At 50.4% G+C, this 20,478-nt stretch overlaps 1 protein-coding gene across 1 annotated transcript in view; it reads right to left on the minus strand.

The window, feature by feature from the left end:
• PKP1 (plakophilin 1) overlaps positions 1-15,673 on the minus strand; it is a 43,537-nt gene extending 27,864 nt beyond the window's left edge. Inside the window, exons 1-2 of the mRNA XM_061442791.1 lie at positions 15,324-15,673; positions 8,145-8,245 (exon numbers count right to left, since the gene is read on the minus strand). Of these exons, the coding sequence (XP_061298775.1) occupies positions 8,145-8,245; positions 15,324-15,525 (303 nt within the window). The 5' untranslated portion in view covers positions 15,526-15,673. The remainder of the gene's footprint in view (positions 1-8,144; positions 8,246-15,323) is intronic.
• Between the last annotated feature and the right edge of the window lie 4,805 nt (positions 15,674-20,478).

Consider the following 20,478-nt stretch of genomic DNA (forward strand, 5'->3'; position numbering starts at 1 on the left):
ATTAATTAAGCCCAATATTTCCATTAACACACTGATCTTCAGGAATGCAGTGAATCCTCCCTGCTGCATCCCAGAGAGCTGCACAGGTAACGGCTGAAGACCTTTCAAAGGGGTCACCTAGCAGGCATGCCATCTGGGGAAGAAGAAACCCTTTAGTCCAGCTACACTGGTACCCAGGTTGCTCTGTCATTTGAGCACCAGTCTGAAGCAGTTTTCATACTTTCATTCTGCAGGTTTGCATCTAAACAGGTGAATTGCTGGAAGGGGAGAAAAGAGGAGCAAATTCCCTTTGCATTTACTCCAGAGGACACAGAAAAAACCTGTTGGTTCTGCAGCACAGCCGGTAACAGGTTTGGTGCATCCTGTAGAGCTCCCAGGGACTTGGAGGAAGCATTTGCATGCGATGAGAAGAGCAAGGATGAGGCAGATGGGTACACGTGATGGGTCTCGGGGGGTTCCCTGGCACCCAGGAAAGCCCACTGGGATTCCCAGGGTGGCCACACATGGAGGTTCTCTTCCATCCTGGTTTTGAGTGCAGCACGCATGCAGAGACCTCTCACGAAGTCTTGATCTACCCCACTGCAGAAGAGCATGTCCTAAGGGTGACACCATTCTCACTTTGAGCTTATATTTCTGGGTTCAGAATCCCTTGGGACAGTGAGGGATGGGACAAGCAGGAGGGTGCAGGAGGGACTTTGCTGCCCTGTGGATGGGGAACCCACTCTCAGGGCTCACTGCGGGCTGGAGGACGGAGCAGCAGCTTGTTAGACGTGAGCCCTGTCGTTTTCCTTTATGAGTCAGTATAAACTGGGATTATTCTGTAGGGCTGTCAGAAGCTTGGCAGAGCTGTGGAGCCCCTGGGCATTTGCTGAAACCAATTCAGCTCACCATGGAAGAGCCAACTTGTTATTTATCTAAAGCTATTGTTTGCTCTCCTGTGTACTCACACGGGCTCTCCGCCAGCGGAGCGGGTGAGGGAAGGTGTGAGGCTGTCTGTGTTTACAGATAGAGAATTATCAATTCTCTATTTCCTGCTGTGTTTTATGGTGGTGTGCAGCATTGTCCTCTTCCTTGCCAGCCCCGAGAGGATGGGTGAAGCAAAGCGACCGCCTGTTTGGAAAGACACCTTTCTGCAACACAGGGAGCCCTGAGCAGCAAGTCAGTGCAGGTCCTGGCAGGGCGGGGAAGCCTTTTGCAAACTCATGGGAAAATAGTTCCCGTGTGATGTGAAGCTCATTACCAAAGTCAGTGCATGACTTTTATTGCTGATTCTACCAGATGCTTGGCTGAGCCCATTTTAATCTCTTTCAAGTGGCACGGACCTAATTGGTATCTTAGAATTCCTCTTTGCAGCAGGAGGCTGATCCAAAGCCTCCAAATCAATGAGGAGCCTCCTGCCAGCTCCAGTGGATTTCAGACCTGCTTGCCAAATAGCCTCTATGAACCCTTGCATGGATGTAGCTGACCTGGTTGCTTCTTGATCTCGGCAGAGCGCTGTGTCTGTGCCTTAAGAGCTGCTTTCTCAGACTAAAACCTGTGTCCCCATTTCAGACGTTCACCAGTCTAAGTCAGAGACCTCCACGTCTAAGTCTGGAGCAACCATGGCCAAGAGAATGGAGTTCTCCTTGTTGTTATCTGTCTGCTGGATGCAGCGATCAGTGAGATAGGACGCACAGCAAGGGAGAAGCAAGGCACTCTGCTGTCTGGAGAAGCGGTGACTGTCTGAAGGTGAAGGTGATGCTATTACATAGTCTGTGGTTTAAAGAGCCACCTGACAACAATCTCATAACTTTTGCTGATGCCATTATGTGTGGAGGGAGCTCTCCCTATGCAGAGCAGCATTAGTGAAAGGAAATAATCAATCTCTTGCCTTCAAACCTCATAAACCGCCCAGATTTCCTAACACCCTGGATTGCATCTGCCCTCTGCTCGGGGGTGTTTGCATGGGGCAGGTGGGCCAGGTCCACACCTCCTCCCTTTAGGAATGCACAGCGATGCTGGAAAGGACAAGGAAGTCCCTCAAAGCAGGGTGGAGACAGAAAGCAGCAATTCCCTCTGCACTGCAAGATCTAGAAACCATTATAGAGGAGCACAGGCTGTTACCAAGACTTCTCCCTGTGGGACTCAAGAAGTCAGGGCAGCTTGGTAGGTCTCTTCTTTCAGCCAGAGACCATCACACACTGGCAGTGCCCTGCACTGGTAGGATGCAGGAGGATGCTCACGTGCAGCCAGGCAACGCCAACATCCTGAATTTTACCCTGAACTTCTCCTCCCTGCTGTGAAATGAGTCTGTATGATTGAGGCCAAGCCTTGGGAGCCATTCATTCATATTAAAACAAGGAGAGCAGGCACCAGGAGGAAAGCCAGCAAAGATGAGCACTGATAGCACAAAGGCGCTCTTATCAGACCCAAGGAGTAAGGGCTTTCCTCCACTGGCAGCAACAAAACCCTGCCTTTAACTTGACAAGAATCTGTGGATGCCCAGTTCTCAGCCTGCCATATGGGACCACTTTAGGAACATTAATTGGAATATCCAAGAGTCACACAAGACAGATAAACATAAATAAATCTCTTTAACCTCTTATTTCAACTGGTGCTAGAGAGAAAGTCAAACCGGCATTATCCCAACCATGACAGCAAGCCCATTCCTGGCTTTTGTTTAAGAGGAAAAGTCCCTCTCTTCATCCTGCTTTCCAGAGAAGCAGAAGCACAGAGGCAAGGCTTCTCTGGAAGCCCTGACAATCATGCTCCAATCTCAGTGCTGCCTTTCCACGTCGGAGGCTCTCCCAGATAACTGGGTGTTTCTGACTTGTGCATCTAAGGACGCGATCAGTTCATTACCTGGCTCTCATTTTTTCCCTTGCAATTTGTTTGTTTCTAGAGCAGCAGACAGAGAGAAGTAAAGGACTCCGTATAAACACGTCAGGAGCAGGTTTCTCCCAGGCTGGAGGGCAAAGCGCAGGCAATGCAACATGACAGCGTCCCACCCTGAGTGATGGGTGGGGAGAACTCTCGATGCTGCTTGCGAAACGCCGTAGCTGCTGCCTGCTGCACACTCCATTGCAGGGAGAAAAATTGCAAAACCAGCACATATATTGTTTATCTATTTCTGAGCTGCTCTTTCCCACCTCTCCCGGGTGCTGCTTTGCCCTATGCTTTTTCAGCAGGTTCCTGGTGCAGCTGAGATTTAAGGCTGGATGGTTCAGCTTGTTCTGGCCAGGGAAGGTGATGTCCAACTTGTACTCCAAAGCATAAACCCCCTTGCAAAACCTCACAGGGAGGTGAGGGTCTGACCGAGCAACGATGTGCAACAACTATAAATCAGTTTTCTTTGATGAGGTTGCCCAAACCATTCTATTTTGGGGATTCTTTTAAACTCCAATGTGTCATCACAGCAAATGACAAATTTTGTCCTGGAATCCTTTTGGAACAAGCTCCCACTGATGATGACAGATCTTTGTCCACAGAGGCAAAGTCAGCCAGGGATGGCAGGGAGCGTCCCCTTCTTGTGGAGAACACCTCTCATGCAGATAATGCATTTGGGAGAGAAAGCTCTGTGACTTTCTCCCACAGAAGACCTTTGTTTAAGGATCTACATAAGGTCCCTAGTACAGAGGGATCACCATAACAGCCTGAAACAGAAGCCAAGCTGTGTGGCCAGTGCAGAGGAGCCCAAGACCCCAGCAGTGATGCCAGAGGAGCAGTGGTGAGCACTGGTAGCCTCATAGCCACTGGTCCCTGGCCTTCATGTGCCAGGGTTAGGGTTCTAACTGCTTTAATAAGACCAGCATCAGACATGCTTGGAGACATCAGACACCTTGAGTACTGTGTCCAGCTCTGGAGTCGTCAGGACAGGAAAGACACAGAACTGTTGGATAAGGTGCAGAGAAGGGCCACAGAAACGATGAGAGGGCTGGAGCACCTCTCCTGTGAGGAAAGGCTGAGAGCATTGGGGTTGTTCAGCCTGGAGAAGAGAAGACTCCAGGGTGAACTTACTGTGGCCTTTCAGTTCCTGAAAGGGCCTATAAGAAAGATGGGGAGGGACATTTTAGCAAGGTCTGTTGTGACAGGATGAGGGGTGATGGGTTTAAACTAAAAGAGGGAGATTCAGGCTGGATGCAAGGAAAAAAACCTGTACAATGAGAGTGGCAAAACACTGGCCCAGGTTGCCCAAAGAGGTGGTGGATGCCCCATCACTGGAGGCATTCAAGGCCAGGCTGGATGTGGTTCTGGTCTAGATCAAGAAGATGTCCCTGCTCATTGCAGAGGGGTTGTACTAAATGAGCTTTGAAGGTCCAGTATTGCTGCAGGTGGGAATTAAGCCTCAGAGGGTCTTTGGTGGTGGCATGCATCCTGGCTCCACGTACTGCCTTCCCTTGGTTCCAGCCGTTCCAGTAGTTTCCAGCAGGTGGGATTTGGCTGTGCTTGCAGTTGGGGTGAACAGCACACTTGCTGCAACCCAAGGACATCAGACTGTGACCATGGCTCTGAGCCCAGTGCTGAAACCCCATTTCTGGGGTGGCATTGAGATGTCAGAGTCAAGGATGCAGTTCAGGCTGAGATTTCTGCCATGACTGCAATGCTTTAGGTGTCCGGTTTAGCTTACTTACACTTCCCTCAGGTTTGTCAGTGTAAACTGTGGTCACACTACCTCCTGAGGGACCTCAGGCACTGCTCAGGCCTTACATCAGAGCATAGCAAAACCACCTCCTCTGGGTGGATGGCTTTGGCAACTGGTGGCCACTCATAACTCACATCATCAGTAGGGTCACAAATGTCTCTAAGGGTCTTCTGGGTTCAACAGCACCTGGATTGAAAGATCACCCAACACAGAGAGCGTTGCAGTCACTCATGTCCCCATTACTGATTCCCACTGTGGTCGCTGTGCAGATGGGACTGGACACTTCAGGCCTGAAGACTGAGCCATCCCCTAACAAATGAACCAAGGAAACACTGCAACCAAGTGCAAACCTGCTGCCCTCAGAGAGCCTTTTCCTGGAGTGGTCCCACTACTTTCAGTGCTACCTACATTATAACAACTCATTGAAGTGCTTAGTCACAGTGATGGTGAAACGAGGCACCCTGCAAGAGGAATAAACACAAAATAGTCTTTGTAAATCAGAGATCTCAGTCAGAAGTGTTGACTGAGCCTCCAGAGCTACCATTTCTTTTGCTCTAATATTTGACTGTCAGTATCGTAAGGTTGGGAAGAAAACTCCAAAGCAAAAAGCTTGAGGTTTCCAAGAAAACACAAAGCAAAACAAAAGGAGGAAGTCGGGAATACTGGTTTTTAAGAGCTGTGGGTGAGACAGGAGACCTCCTGTCGCTCAGGGTCACCATCTAAGGCGATGTCTTAGATTAAGGCAGTCTAAGAGCAGTGTCTAAGTTGCAATGCTATGCAGCAGCAACATGGACATGGATTGCCTGTCACACCATAACTCCAGAAGTATTAAAAGTAATTTTCTTGAATGCCATCCTAGGTCAGTTCCTTGAAATACATGAACTTGCTTGTGCATCTCAAACTCCTCGGAAGCACTCACAGCACCAGCTCCAGCTGGAAAGAAGAGCAGCAATGTTCTCTTCGAACGTTGATTTGCTTTATCTTTGTTTTAGTGTCTTACAACCTGCACAGGCTTCAAACAGGTTGACAGAAGTTAAAGTTAACCCAAGGTGGAGGCTGGTCATGGATGTGTGTAAACGTGTAATACTCTTCTGGAAGAGGCAAAATGGAGGAGGTTCCTCAGTGTGGTTGGGGAGTATGATGTCTGTTAAGCTTGTTAAGCAGATTTAGGCTTGAGGTTATATGTTCCAATGTGCCAATGGCACTTGGGACTCATCGGCCCTAACTGCAGTCATCTACCTGTTAGGTGACTGCTCTGATCCAGCTACCAGTGGAAGGAGATAGCCATCCAGAGGGGTTGATTCATCCTGACCTGACAGATCCCCAAGATAGAGGAGATGAATCACCTCCTCGTACCTCTCTCTTTGTTGGCTGTGGGAGGAGTCTAGACTACTTGTTAAGACCAAATGGCTGATTTTCAGATAGACACAGTTAGGTAAGACTTTTCTTACTGTGAATCCTTCACAAGTCCCAGTCCCTTTTTCTAAAGTAACTGAGGTCCTGAAGACCTTGACCAAAAATTTCCAGGAGGAAAGGCTTGTGAGACACTTAGGTTTGGAGAAAGAGCTTCCCTCAATGGCAAACGCTGAAGAACCCTTCAGATAAAAGCCATGAGCTACGTAAGTCCATGGTGAACCAGAAGTGGCTGAACTGCTGTGTCCATCGTGTCTAACAGATGCCCTGATCTTCATAATCACCTTGCAAGCTGTTCACCAGAACACCAACATTGCTGGACTGAAAACCCAACAGCCAATGGCATTTCTAACCAAGTCGCATTTGCCCCTCTGTTATAATGATTGGGAACAAGATCAGGAGTGAACAAAATGAAGCAATAATCCTCACACCAGCAACACTAGCTGCAGTACCACCTTTCCAGCATGAGCATGAGCTGGAGGGGCAACTGCAGAGCTAGGGCTTAGCTTCATCTCTGACAAAAAAAAACCCAGCACCTAGAACAGTTTTGCTTAGACAAAGCATAATAAACTCCATTCAGGAATTAGAATATAGAAAAGCAATGTATCATTGAACCAAAACATCACAATCATAGAATGGTTTGGAATGGAAAGGACCTTAAGTTCATCCAGTTCCAACCCCCCGTGCCATGGGCAGGGACAATCATTCAACTTACGAAGCTCAGAGACTCCACCTCTAGCTCAGGAGGTCCCTCAGCTGCTACTTTCTGGTGGCCACTAAATCACTCTAGGATGCCTCACTGCCCTCTTGCTATGTTTAGACCCTTCTGAAGGGGCCTATTCCTGCCTTAGTGATGGAGACACGGCACCGGGCTGGCTGGACCTCTGCTCTGACCCATCAGAGGCACCCTTTTGGTCTTATGTTAGGCAGAAACACCACTGTCTGGGATTTAACCAGCTCAGCAAAGGACACTGAAACAAGACAACAGGCAGTCTGTAAATAAAAGTTTCCAATGCCAGTGCTCCCAGTCCTTCCTACTGAACGTGCAGCAGGCAGCAAATCCAGTGATGCAGTATCACCGCATTGAAGCAAGCATGCTACACCAAGGCAACATAAATCTTTCTGAAGCTGAAGAATGCTGTGAAGAGGCAGAAGATCTGGCAGCTACCAGGAGCAGCTTCAACCCTCTGTCTGCATGCTCAATGCCAACGTAAGCACTCTTCCTGGTTCAACCCTTTGATGGTTGACAGGAAGTTGCTTTACAGTCCCAGAGTTGTTGAAGAAAGCCCTTTATTTTGCCCTCATTCAAATCCCAGATCTGTGCATTGCTTCTTTCTACTTTATAGCTAATGAAAACCAAGGAAGAGCAGAATAGGTGGAGGAGCAACACCAGCACAAGTTGTCCCAGTAGACTTTGGAGTGGTTTGGAATCATTCCCACTGTACCTAGAGTCTGTCACCAAGGATAAGACCAGGATATCTGTGGGTTGTATAAACTCAGATTGCACAAAGACAAGTGCAATCTCCCCTGTGCTTTTTCTGGCAATCCGTAATATTTTCTTCGGATTCACTATAGGAGAAATGGACCACCTCTTTTCCAAGCTCAGAGAATATCTGCAAAGGGTCTGCACTTGCATTGCAATTGGGAATAGCAACACAGTTATAATGCAACTCCCCTGATCATCACTACTCAACCACATTCATGGCAGTCACATAGGAATCTGGGTACATGGAAACAGAAAGAGAAACTCTTGCAGGTGAGCAATGGATGTGCTCCAAACTTGAACTGAGTTGTAAGAGTCTGAACCTGTAACTGACCCTAGAGAAAGCTTCAAACCTCTTGTGCCATGTGGATAATAATCCACAAAACCAAACTAGCTCTTGTCCACACTAAAATCCTCGACCACATACAATATATAGAGAGAGTACTCAATCATCCTCTTCCATTGCATTGAATTACTGTCTAAGATAGCCATAGCCATGCATAATCTCTCTCTGGCAAGCTTTTGAAGTGCTATGACCTTGCTATATGACTGCTCTGGCTAGAGGGTGCTTTCTGCATAGGTTACCTCAAGAGGATGCCACAGTTCCCAGATAAAAGAGTATCTTACCGGATATCCCCAGTTGCTGTTTCCTGTTTGGGTTTTGGTATAATAGCTGCCCCGGGATGTCCCATAGCCATAACCATCAGCTAAACCATCGTACATGGAACCTGGAAGTGAAAAAAGCATGGTCAGCAGGAGAAAGCATTCCCAGCAGGCACTCCTTCAGAGCACAGTGCTCTTTTCGCCGGTGAGTTTAGTTCCTGAAGACAGCAGAGCTAGAAACCTTAACAGGAACACAGGAAACGGGAAGTTGAGCCGTTGCCATTGCAGACCACTCATAGGGGATGTTCATTTCAAATGAGCTCTTGGAAATTCCAGCCCTCAGACCACAAGGAACAGCCTAAGGTCTTCAGCACAAAAGACTGAGTACCGTAAGATCTACAGTGGACAAAGTCAGAGACTGGCCCAATGTCTTAGGTCTTTGCTATATGAGAGGAACTAGATGATAGTTTGTGCTACACATCCAGGAAGGTCTGAACCTGGAACATTCTTCCCTTATTCTGCCTTGGAGGTAAATAAAATCTGTCTCTTCTCTGAAGGCAAAACCCATCCCAGACCCTTTCACCAGCCTGGGTTTCCTGGTCTGAATATTAACAACCACATCAGCACGAACAACCTGAGCAAGGCTCAATAAATAGTAAATAACTAACACGATGGGTAAATGATGATCAAGTCTATTTAACACCTGGGGATCTGAAACAGTCAAACACTAAAAAAACCCTAATTTCACTGCCTTAGATTTCAATCTCCAGTCTCTACAAGATCACTCTGTGTACTTGTACTTTCTTCTTCTGAAAATGTATTAAGGTCCATCGCTGTCTTTGAGTTGCTGGTGTGAGACCAGATCTCAGACACATTCTGTAAAGAGGCAAGTATCTTGGACTGGGAACCATTTGCACTGTTTCTCAGTGCTTTATTCAGTGTTTAGATTTACCTGTCCCAGCCCTACTAAAAGCTCTTCCAGCTGCCTCTCACCAGTAGCCTTTGGCAGTGCACTCTTTGGATCCCTCCTAAAAGTATTTTACTCAGCACTACACTCATCACTAGAAGAAAAAGTGAAATGAGTTATATCTCTTTCCATGCTAGAATTCCCTTCACCCCTTTCAGATGGTCCAAAAGAGTATAAGGTCATTTAAGTTTCATGCTCAACAATTGTGGCATCCCAAGTCCCGTTATGAGGAAGTGCAAACCCTACATTCCAATTAACTTCCAGGGGAAGCTCTGAATGTCTAACGAAGTACAAAATCAGGATGTACCTGTCTTAAGTTATGCACCTAAACTGGTGGGTAATGTCAGAAATATCCTAATCTCTCTGATTGTTCGATAAGACTCATCTCTTAGATAAACTGGATAAGCTCAACCACAAAGGCCCTGAAGCCACTCAAGGTCTTCTACAGCCACTGATCCTTGGAATAAATCTAGTTTATTGCCTAGCCTGGGGCATCCGGAACCTGTTATGGTGATTTGGTTTGTGGCTAAAAATTCTTGCATTTTCTCAGGAAGATGATTCCTGCAGATGCGGTACAAATAATGAGATTTGCTTTCTATTGTCAACAAGAAAAGAACAAGGCTGCATGGACGGCAGCGTCTGAAGAACACCACTGCATGCAGAATAAGCAGCAGCGGAGTAGTCTCACAGACATACACTTATGCAGAAAACCACAGGATCTTGTTGCCCTTAGTCTAGAGACTTGGTGGGCATTGTTCCCTATTAATATCTCTCTAGCCCTGAGAGATCTATTAAGATATATCTGCATATTAAAATCTATTAAGGCATGGATTTTCATATATCTTAATGATACAGATTTTCATATATCTTAATATATCTTTAGTTGCACAGAGCTTGCTGATAAGGCAAGGAAATGGCCATTGACATGCAACTGGAGACACAATTCAGCTGTGCCCTTCGCCTTGTGCTTCCCTCCCCGCCCTGAGATTTCCTGGGAACTCCAGATCAGGACATTACTGTTGGGCTTCAACAGAAGCAAGGCAGGGCTTGAATGGTAAGTTTGGGCCAAGTGATTCACCAGGAGACAGAATTAGCCAATAACCATAGTTTTGAGCACAAAGATAAGACAATCTCATGACAACAGTTTCCTAGGAATTCCTTCTTACAGTCAACCTCTTGTTCTGTGCAGACACCATGGAACTGCAGGTGTGAGTGCTTGGGAGCATTTTCCTGGCCACAAATAGGAAGCAAGGGTTTCTAGGCACAAATCACAAGTTAATCTGAGCAGCCCTTCCTGGGGACCATGCCTTTCCTTTCAGGATCCATTCTTGACATGCACTGCACTCAAGCTTTTGGGGTTGAGCAAGGAGACACCAAAAATAAGGCAGTTTAGGCACATTTCTAATTTTCGTGTATGAATCCACTGCTACATGGCCAGCTTCAAGAGAGCAGGCAGTTCATGCAAGTTTATATTCTTCAGTTGTTGAAGAGTTGCCTTCACCTCCAAGAACTTGTATATGAATGCTTATAAGTACATAATTATACATAACCTCAAACGTTCAAGGCATTTGGAAGCTGCCTTGCTGGTTGGAGAAGGTGCTTCTCCTGCTACCGTGCAACTGTGGTTTATTGCTTGGAGAGCTCAGTCTGAAGGCCAGGAGGAACCTGAGGATTTTCTGATGGAGTTAGCTAAGAAAACATCATCTTTGTTTAGTCCCGCAACGTTAGACACTTCTCTGCCTGGTTCATCTCAAGAGCCACCTTGGGGGTGTACCACCAGCCCTTGAGGCAAGGAAGAATATTCTTCTTTTCAACCACCTCAAGGGTAAAAACCATACAACTGCTCACAGGTCCTGAGAATATGGATAAAAACAGACTGTCTGTCTCCTGAGCAAAGCATTTTGACAAGGGGTGGAAATGCTATTTGGGGAAGATGCCTCTGTGGTGGTTTTTTGTAGCTATATCCCTACGTTCCATTTGTTGTCATCCAAGAAGCCGTTCAGGTTTCTGAAGTGCCCTTGGACAAACCCAGAGATGATCAAACCCACTGTATTAGTAGTAGATAACAGCCAGGACGGAGGCAGAAAAGACATGGATGAGAATCACTGAGATGAAACAGCCTCCCAGTGACCATGGCTGTGGGCAGAAAATACTGCTGAGGGCTGCTCAGGTGCTGCCTGGGCTTTGAAGGGACCCCTCTCTCCCACCCCCCAAACTCTCATTCACCCAAGGCATCTCCTTCCAAACCTGATCAGTTTAAATCCTCATTGAACTTCAGTGGGACAGTTCCTGAGGGTAAAAACTACACCAGGCCGGGACTGCAAGATCTGGCACTTGGTCACTGTGAGCCTTGCCTTCCTCCTTCTCCTCTCTACAGCTGTTATAGATCATTGAAGAGCAAACTGCGGCTTCCATCCAACCCAATATGCCTGTCCTTGATGAGTTATTTACTTTCTTCAAAGGCAGCTTTACACCCCTTGAAGCTAAGAGACTGATGGCAAGGAGAATTAAATGCCATTTTTCAAGCATGACAGTGAAAGACTTCAGAGACACATGGAGCTAACAGGGAGCATTGTGGAAATGGATACACGTTAATAAATATTAATCTATGGCAGGGAAAAGCAAGACAAGAACCAGTCACTGGTAGTGCAGGCTAAACAAGTTAAATAATAAACTATGCACGGCTTTAAAACTGTAAGGATGATTAAACATAGAAAAAGCATAGTAAGAGAAAAGGGCCTGTGGGAGGCACAAAGCAAAGCCTGGATGCCTCATAGGACAGAAGTGTCAGTGGAATTCCAGAAGCTGTAATTCTTTCAGGAATGACCAACTCCATTTCTGTCTTCTGGCCTATTGAGCTAAAGGGTTTTGGTATTGTTTCTGTACCGATAATCTAAGGGTTGTGGAACCCTGGATGACTTTCACTGAACCCTCTCATGCCAGGGAAACATTACAGAACTCTTCAAAACACTTACTAACCCCCACATATCCTCTTCATATCAGAGTAATGACCCCGTCTTAGAGCTAGGTGGGATCCCATTAGAGCTAAGTGGGATGCCATTAGAGCTCCCCTCTCAGCCATGTCAGCATGACAAAGGTCTAAATCACAGCTCAGCTATGAGACAGCTGGATAGGATGGTCCCTGTGGGTTTCCTCAGGTCTTTGCTCCCTGATATACCCTGCCAGCCAGTGACGAGTTACTGGCAAAACTTCTCTTCAGCCAGAGGACTTTGCAGACCGGTGCTGTTGGCTGCGAGGAGCTTTTTCAGCTTAGCCTGGCCTTGTCTCCTGCCACTGAAATTCCTTTTCCCTGGAAATTTGCATGACTCACAAATCCAGAGGGAGCCATCTGGTTAGCTATTCCCATGGGGAGAAGGGCAGATACATCCTAAGGCAGAGCCCGAAGACCCAAAGCCCAAGGGTGGCAGACTCCACAGACCCAAAACTCTGCACCCGTCCTTGAGAACACCCATAGCTGCTTTGCTGAGAGAAGGCCCCACCGTGGGTGCAGGATTATGCTGCTTGTAACTGGTTTCTGCTCACTGCCCCACGCCAGTGCACACCAGTTTGTGCCCACATAGATCACATTCCCTGCTCTGCCTTGTGCCACGTATTGAGTGACACCAGATCTTCAGAGGGTGGTGGTCTGGTGGGCTCCAAATAACCAAGGAATTTTACATATCCATCAAGTAACAGGACGTTGAGGGAACGTCTGTTGACCCTCTAAAGAAACCCCATTGATGGGATACAGCAGTGCCCATCCCTGCTACATGCAGAAGGGGTCCATGTCCACGCTCTCACCCTACATAGAGAAGCACACACTGAAGGTAGGGGAAGCTCTGTGCTGTGCTTCAGTTCCTGCCCAAACCACAGATCAAAATGCACAACAGACGGCTGGACCTGGACCAACACCTAACCAGACACATGCAGGAAACTGTCTGGGTGCAGAGGGAACAAAGGACCTGAACATTCTTCAAGGGGCTTTGTGAATTCCCCAGCTTGTGCTGCCTATGAGGAGCACCTCTGAGAAACCACGGGGGGATGCAGGTAACTGATGCTGGGGGAGCATTTGAACAAGCAGACATCTATAGCTGGCTACAGCCCCATGGAGCCTGTTTGTAGGAGACATTAATGCTTCTCATTAGGTCTAACCTTTGCACCAACAGCAATACCTGAATGTTTAACTTGACGCACTCAGGCTTAGACACAGAAGAAAACCCGGAGAATAAATGGGAGCTTCTTTGGCATTCTATCCAGGAATGCACTGAGCACGGCCACCGGGACCTTCACACTGACCAACCTCCCCACAGTGGGAATAGGGCAGCCTCAGCCCTGTGTTTGGAAGCAGTTCCTGGGAGCTGGATGTGACTCAGCTTCCCTGGGACACAGAAACCAGAGCTGCACATTGCCACGCAATTCCCATTCCCAGGCATTTCCAGCAGTGTCTGGAGGAGGGGTTTAGCTTCAGCCTCGAGCTGAGATGAGCAGCATGAGAATTTGCCTCTTTTTGTTTTCCTCTTTCCCAGAGGTTTCACCTGGGCTTCTCCAAGTGGAACAATCCCCCTTTGCCTCGCTTCCTCCCTGCTATGGGCAGCAGTGGGAGACATCTCTCTGCCTGCTTCCCCTAGAAATACCCCTCTGCTGGAAAGGCAGTGCCAGTCCCCATCCGGAGCCTCTCATCTCATCCTGGGTTGTAGCTTATTTTGTCAGGTCTGGCACCATAGCACCTCAAGCACTAAACCCTCCTGAGGTAGGAGGGGATTTGCATCTTCCACTTTGGTGGCAGGACAAAGCTCTCCTTGCCCTGTCCCCCCACATACCCCTGGGAGTCTATGTCCACAAGCACACAAATAAAGAGAAAGCAGGGATTTGTTCCTGGCAGTGTCACTGCATCCCTGTCATCCACCGTGGAGCTGCTCTATTTCCTCCATCGCAGCAATTGCAATGCACACAGCCAGGATGGCTCCAAGGGCAGCACCACCTCAACCGCAGCCTTCTGCTGCCCTGCTTCTCTTGGTAAACCAGCCCAAAATGTGTGTTTGCACCATTACACTTCACCAGCACTGGATTCAGCCTCATGGTCCCGCTTGGAATAGCTGCCGGGCAAGCCATAATCCCCAAAAGAGGTGGCAGAGATTGGCCCAGCTCACCCAGCACCCCAGCAAACAGCCCTCTGCATGCTGCCCACCGCAGACGTGGCTGAACGGTTCAATCCCAGCCCCAGCCCCCTTCTCTCCCCCAAAGCCTTGGGAATTCCTCTTCCCGGTGAACTCATCCAGCGCAGTGAGCTCACTGCAGCCGCTGGGAAAAGCACTTCCAAGAACCGGGAGGTTTTGCACTGTGCCTGCTGCAGCCCTCTGGGTTCGCAGCTCCCGGATGGGCAAAGCTGGGGTTTTCCTCCGGACACAGGGACAGCAAGGAAAACAATCAGCCAAGCCTCGACCCCAAGAGGAAGGTATCCCTGTAGGAAACCCAGCTCCAGGACCCCGAAGATCACTTGTCTTCTATAGCACAGACTCAGTGCATAGAGGTGGACCGGCTGCCTGCACCCCTACACCCTTTTTAACCCATCTGCTAAATGGAAGCACTCCAACTGAACCAACACAAGCCATTGTGGTTAGAAAAGGACATCTCTCGTCCTAACTCATCTCCTCCCAAGTGCTCACACCGGGGTGTCCTGGAGGCTCCCACACTTCTCACCTACAAATGGGAGACGCGCTGGGAGCTTCGAGGCGAATCCCAAGCTCAGGTCTGTGTCCTGTGTGCAGGCAGAGCTGCCCAATGCTCAGGATACAGCCGAGCCCCTGCCTGTGGCCAGCTCCCGGCCCCATGGCACAGTGGATGGCTTTGGCCACCCATGGGAGGGGACGGGACTGGTGGAGGATTCCAACCATGGGGGCACTTGCAGAGGAAGGATCTGCAAAGGTGCAGCAAATCCTCCTTTAGGGCCAGGGAGCAAATGGTGAATAGCACCACACTGAACTGTCCAAGTGCCTCGAGGATGTGGAGCAGCGCAGCGCTCCCAGGAGATGGGCTCCACGGGGAGGGAGGCGATGCATCCAGCTCTAACCCTTCCATCCAGTGCAAAAGACCTCAGCATCCCCCACCTGGGATAACCTGTGAGAGACACGAACCAGTCTGTCCCCCACAAACAAAACCCCATAGAATCACCCCATAACATCTGCTCCATCCTAAGAGGGGAGCCCTTTGCTGTCCGGAGCACGGTGGGGTTTTACCTCGATTGGAGTGTCCCACGCTCGACGACACGGATGACTTTTGCTTCTGCCGCTTCACCGTCATCATCACTTGCTCTTGGACCCGCTGTTTTCCCGTGCCCTTAGTTTTGAGCTTGTGGTCCGAGGGCAGAGCCAGCGTGGAGCTGGCCTGGTCTTGGAAACATTCATACGCCAACGCTGTTTTCAGTGGAGAGTGGAGCATGGCTGCGAGCAGACCACGGGGCTGGGGACGGGGGGCTGCACTTCACCGGACCGCACACAACGCAAGGCGACAGCAAAGGCTGGGGTTAATCTCCTGAACCCCTCCTTGCCATACGTCCCCCAGCCAAGGGTGTCTGAGGGCTCCTGCTCCCGGCTCGGCTCCGCGGCGTGTGAGCAGGCACACCCTCTGCCAGACTGGATATACAGCCCTGCCTGCACACACCCACCGCTCCCCGCTGCAGGGCACACACAGCTCCCGCTGCCCTCGCCCCACATCTGCCTCCCCCAGCATGTGCCGGCACACACTGGGGGCAAGGGGAGCCTGTGGGTACCAATGGGGACCGGGCAAGGCTGGGAGGAATGAGGGTTAGCGATGGACATCGCCATTCCCTTCACAGGGAAGGTGCTCGTGGGTGAGGCTCTGTGGGTCTGGGTAGGGAATAGTGCTCTTTGGTGGATGGAGAGCTGTAGGATCTCCCACGTAGCCTGCTCAGCTTGTATTTTACTATTTCCCTTTGTCTAAAATGGATCAAAATGGTGTCCCAGTGCCAAGAGCCTGGGGACACCCCTTCTACTAGGAGGCAGCGTTGAACACACCACAGGTCAGAGGAGCATTGCTGCCCTCAGTGCCCATTCCAGCCTCCATCCTGCTGAGATGCTCCTCCCTTGGTCAGGATGTCCAGCTCCCCACTTGCTTGCTCTGCCTGCCCAGGACTGCAGGGTCACCTGCACAGCACCTAAAGTAGGGGTCACGGAGGGTCCTGCTGCGTTCATGGGGGTGAGACCTCTTCCCCAAAGGGGTTACAATTCCTTCACGGATATCCATTGGATGAATGAGGGCAGGCACCAGGGAAAGAGCTGGGGCAACCTTTGCAAGTAACTTGGGTAGCACGGAGGAAAGCAGGACTTTTAGCCAGCAGAAGAGGAGACAGAGTGGCTGCACAAGAAACGACATGCCAGGTTCTGAATCCGAGCAGAGGGTTTTCCCTCTGCCAAGCCACGCTGCAGCAACTCGTCTGCAGAGAACCGAACACCTCGGTGCTGGTGTGACCAGTTTCAGGTCGCAGCAAGCGCTGACAAAGCTCCTGCCAAGCCGCAAGAGGCTGATACAGAAGAGGCACAAACCCCAACCGTAGGGAGGCTGAGGGGAGGGTGCACAGGGCAGAGGCTTCCTGAGTCTTCCCAGGACAGCCCAGAGAAGGGCCAGGAGGAGCAGGCTCCTTCCTGCTGCCCCATGGAGGGTGAGCCCCATGGACAGGACCGTGGGGTTTCTTTCTGGTGGGAAACATCAGTGCCCAGGCTCTGCCCACAGGCCTGGTGCTCTCAGCACCCACACGCTGGGTCCTTCCTTGAAAGGAGAGGGAAAGCACTTTGTTTTGGCCCATTTATCAGGTTTTCTGTTTCTCTGGTGGCATGTGAGCAGTGTTTTGTATTCATAAGAGCAGCATCAGAAAGCACAGGGCGTCTTCCTTGGATAGATGAGCATTGTGCACCTTCTTCTGATGCTTCAGGATGCTCTTCCAGTGAAACCCAACTGCAGAAACCCATTGAGACACAGGACTAGAGCAACTAGAGGGTAATTACCTTTAGTCCCCTCTCCCTGCATTTCCTGACACCTCACCCAAGGGATGCAGAGCCTTCCCTCTCCTCCATCATCCAACCAGCCTGGACATTTAGAGCATGCCCAAGCAAGACCAGCCAGGATGAGGGCTGAGTGCTGCCCATGAGCAGATGGACGATGCCCAAGTGGGATGGAGAAGGATGAAGAGTGGGGATGGGTCTGGGTGCTTCCAGCCCGGGTAGGGAACAGCAAAGCAATACCTGGGTGTTGTTTTGCTCTGTCCTACTTGTTTCTCCTGAAAGCTTGTTATCGATGCCAAGCGATGTTTTCGCAAATCAATGACAGGCTGTCAGCGTCAGATGGCTTCTGCACAACAAAGTGCCCAGCTCTTGCAAACCTGTAATGTCATTTCCCCTACGGCAAGGAACAGCCCTCACCCTGTCCCTGCACGGGAGAGCCAAGTGTTTATCACAGCCCGTCATTTGGCTCCGGCATCTGCCCTGTTTCATAACTCACCCAAAATGCTGAGCTGGGCTGCGGAGATGGGGATGGAGCTCACAAAGGCTTTCAAGAAACAACAGTTTCTTTGGGCAAGTTTGTATGGTCCAGCACAAGGGAGAGAAACCTGGAGAGGGGCTTTGGACAAGGACCTGTAGGGACAGGCCAAGGGGAATGGCTTTAACCTGCCAGAGGGGAGACTGAGATGAGCTCTTAGGCAGAAGCTCTTCCCTGTGAGGGTGCTGAGGCGCTGGCACAGGGTGCCCAGAGGAGCTGTGGCTGCCCCATCCCTGGCAGTGTTCAAGGCCAGGTTGGACACAGGGGCTTGGAGCAAGCTGCTCTAGTGGCAGGAGCTGGAGCTGGATAAGCTTTAGGGTTCTTTCCAACCCAAACCTCCCTGGTTTCTGCAAAACCCTCCAAACCCATGTCCAAAAGAGCAAAAGGTGTTTAAACGAAGCAGTTCATTGCACCTCTGTGCAAACTGCTGCTTCTGCTCTGTACCGCGGGCTGGGGATGCTTACTTAGCAGGGCACGGTGAGTGTCATCCCCAGCGCAGCAGCAGAGCTTGCATCTACCAGTGCCTGAAGCAAATTCCCTGTCTGCCTCTCTGTCTGGAGCTCGCAGGCAGCAGCGAGGTGGGGGGAAGGCAGAGAGGGCACCAACCCCAAATTCAGGGTGCGATGGGCAACAGATCGGAGGGTGAAATAAAGAAGACATTACAATAAATCAGGGCTGCAGTGATCCGAGGGTGTCGGGGCCGTCGCCGCGGTGCGGGGTGCATGTGCATCGCATGGTGATGCCGTGACTCACGGCCCCGCGCCCCACACGGGACACACCTTGTGCATCTGCCCTCTTCAAAGCATTTTTGTGCGAGTTCCTGGGATGCCTGCCAGCTCGCTGATCGCAATCAAAGGGCTCGCTGGCCCAGCGCTGCTCCCAGGGCCGCGCAGGGTTCGCTGTTCCAACTTGCCAGGCACTCCTGGGCTGGAAGTGGCTACGGGCTGCTGTGAAATCTGCCACGGGAGAGCAGTTGGCTCCCAAACCTGGAGGCAGGGAGTGCTGCTGTGGGGTTCCCTTAGCACCCAGGGTTGCTTCGTCCTCAGGGCGGGTGGTGATGAGGAGGGATAGAGGTAAAGGGGCTGGGAATTCCCTGTATTTGCCTCTGAGCCTTGCCCCAGCAGAGCTGAGGCTTCCCAGAGCCTGGCACAGTTTCTCCATGAGGAAACCTCGCTCTTCAGATTCACAAAGCCTTTGTTTTGCTCTGCTCTCAGGAAAGGGTCTCTTTGTTCTGTGGGACCAGAAAGCGGCACCAGAAAGGGGCAGATGGAGAGCTCAGACCCAACAGGGCAAGCAGGAGCCAGCTGAAAGCAAGCATGGAGCTGCCAGGCTGCGGGAAGCCATGCAGAAGCCTGCTGAGACACGCGGGCAGGTTGCTCTTGAGCAAAGCCTTCCCTCCGCTCCTCGCACACGTGTGGCACTCAGGTGGTGCTGCAGGAGGATGAGGAGGTGGGACAGACCACGGGCTAGCCCTTGGCAAAGCAGGCAGGCTTCACCAAGGTCTCCTATTGTGGATGGGAGCTTAGGTGAGGACACTAAGGAAGGATCGCTCACACCGAGCAGCTGCGAGGCTGCATGCAGCCAGATGAAAGCATTGCGTAATGGAGATAGAGTACCTGGGAACTAAGTCACTGCATCAGTAAGGTGTGTCCTAACAGAAACATGGAATAATTGAGATAGGAAGAGGCTGACCTTCTGCTCAAACACAGCCAGCTTTGCTGGACGGGGTCAGGAGCCAGCTGCTCCAGACCTTGTCTGGTTGAGGTTGAATGGTGATCCCGCAGCCTCTCTGGCCTCTCTCCCAGTGTTTCCACTATGAGGGAAGTCATTTTTTTTTTCCAGGTATCTAAAAGGAATTTCCCATGTCCCAGCTTGTTCTTGTTGCCTCTTTTTCTCCCCCCCCCCCCATGCACCTCTGAAGGTCTGGCTCCATCTTCTCTGCATCCTCCAGTTAATTCGCTGTGTAGAGTGTAAGATCCCTCTAAATTTTCCATCATTCAATCTGAACCAACCCACCTCTCCCAGACTTTCTTTGTGTACCCTGAGCTCCACCCGTGACCATCCTGGGGGACTGGAGACCAGGACAAGCCCAAGCCCTTGCCAACTGGACCTCCTTGGCCTCATATTCCTGGTTCCCTGCTTTTCCTGCCTCTGTGGGAGATGGCCCATGTAACACACAGCAGGCAACACAGAGCAGGGCAGGACATCTATGGGCTGGAGACCACCCTTGAAAGTCTGTGAGGGAACCTGCAGGTACCCAAGAGCAGGTCCAGACTCAGTTGCTATCCAGGCTGAGGGTACAGGTTGTCTCTTCTGCCCTTCCCTGCACTTGGACATCCTCAGCCAAACAGCACATTCCAGGTCCCACCTTTGATGAGCAGCAGCATCGCAGCTCTGAACTGCTCACAGTTGTCAGCGGCTAAAAAAGGGACGTGCTGTGGTCAGCAGGTACCCTGGAAACAAGCACCAGGGGTGACCATGCAGTGACAGGGAAGGGCAGGCACCAGGGAGGTGCCCTGGGTGGGGAGGATGGTGATGGAGAAGGAAGGATCTCTGCTTTCCCTCCAGGAGAAGGCCATGAAAGAGGCCAATCCACCCAGTTTAGTCTCTTTGTGTCCCCATCTCACTTGAGGAGCCTCCACAAGATTGGTCAAGGAGCTGCTGACCTCTTCCCATCTCTACCCAGTACCCTCTGCCATGGCAATGTCCAGTTCAGGGCAAGCTCAGCCTGTGGCTGTCTCTTCACCCATCTCTATGAAGGGAGAGATGCTTCACACCAAGACTCACCATGTGGGAACCTGTGGCAAAGCCTCTCCTTGCTACGGTCCTTGCCCAGCA

This window comes from Pezoporus flaviventris, unplaced genomic scaffold (assembly GCF_033815535.1).
Source record: "Pezoporus flaviventris isolate CSIRO_AGI_PZ_B2104156 unplaced genomic scaffold, CSIRO_AGI_Pfla_v1 ptg000253l, whole genome shotgun sequence".
Lineage (NCBI taxonomy): Eukaryota > Metazoa > Chordata > Aves > Psittaciformes > Psittacidae > Pezoporus > Pezoporus flaviventris.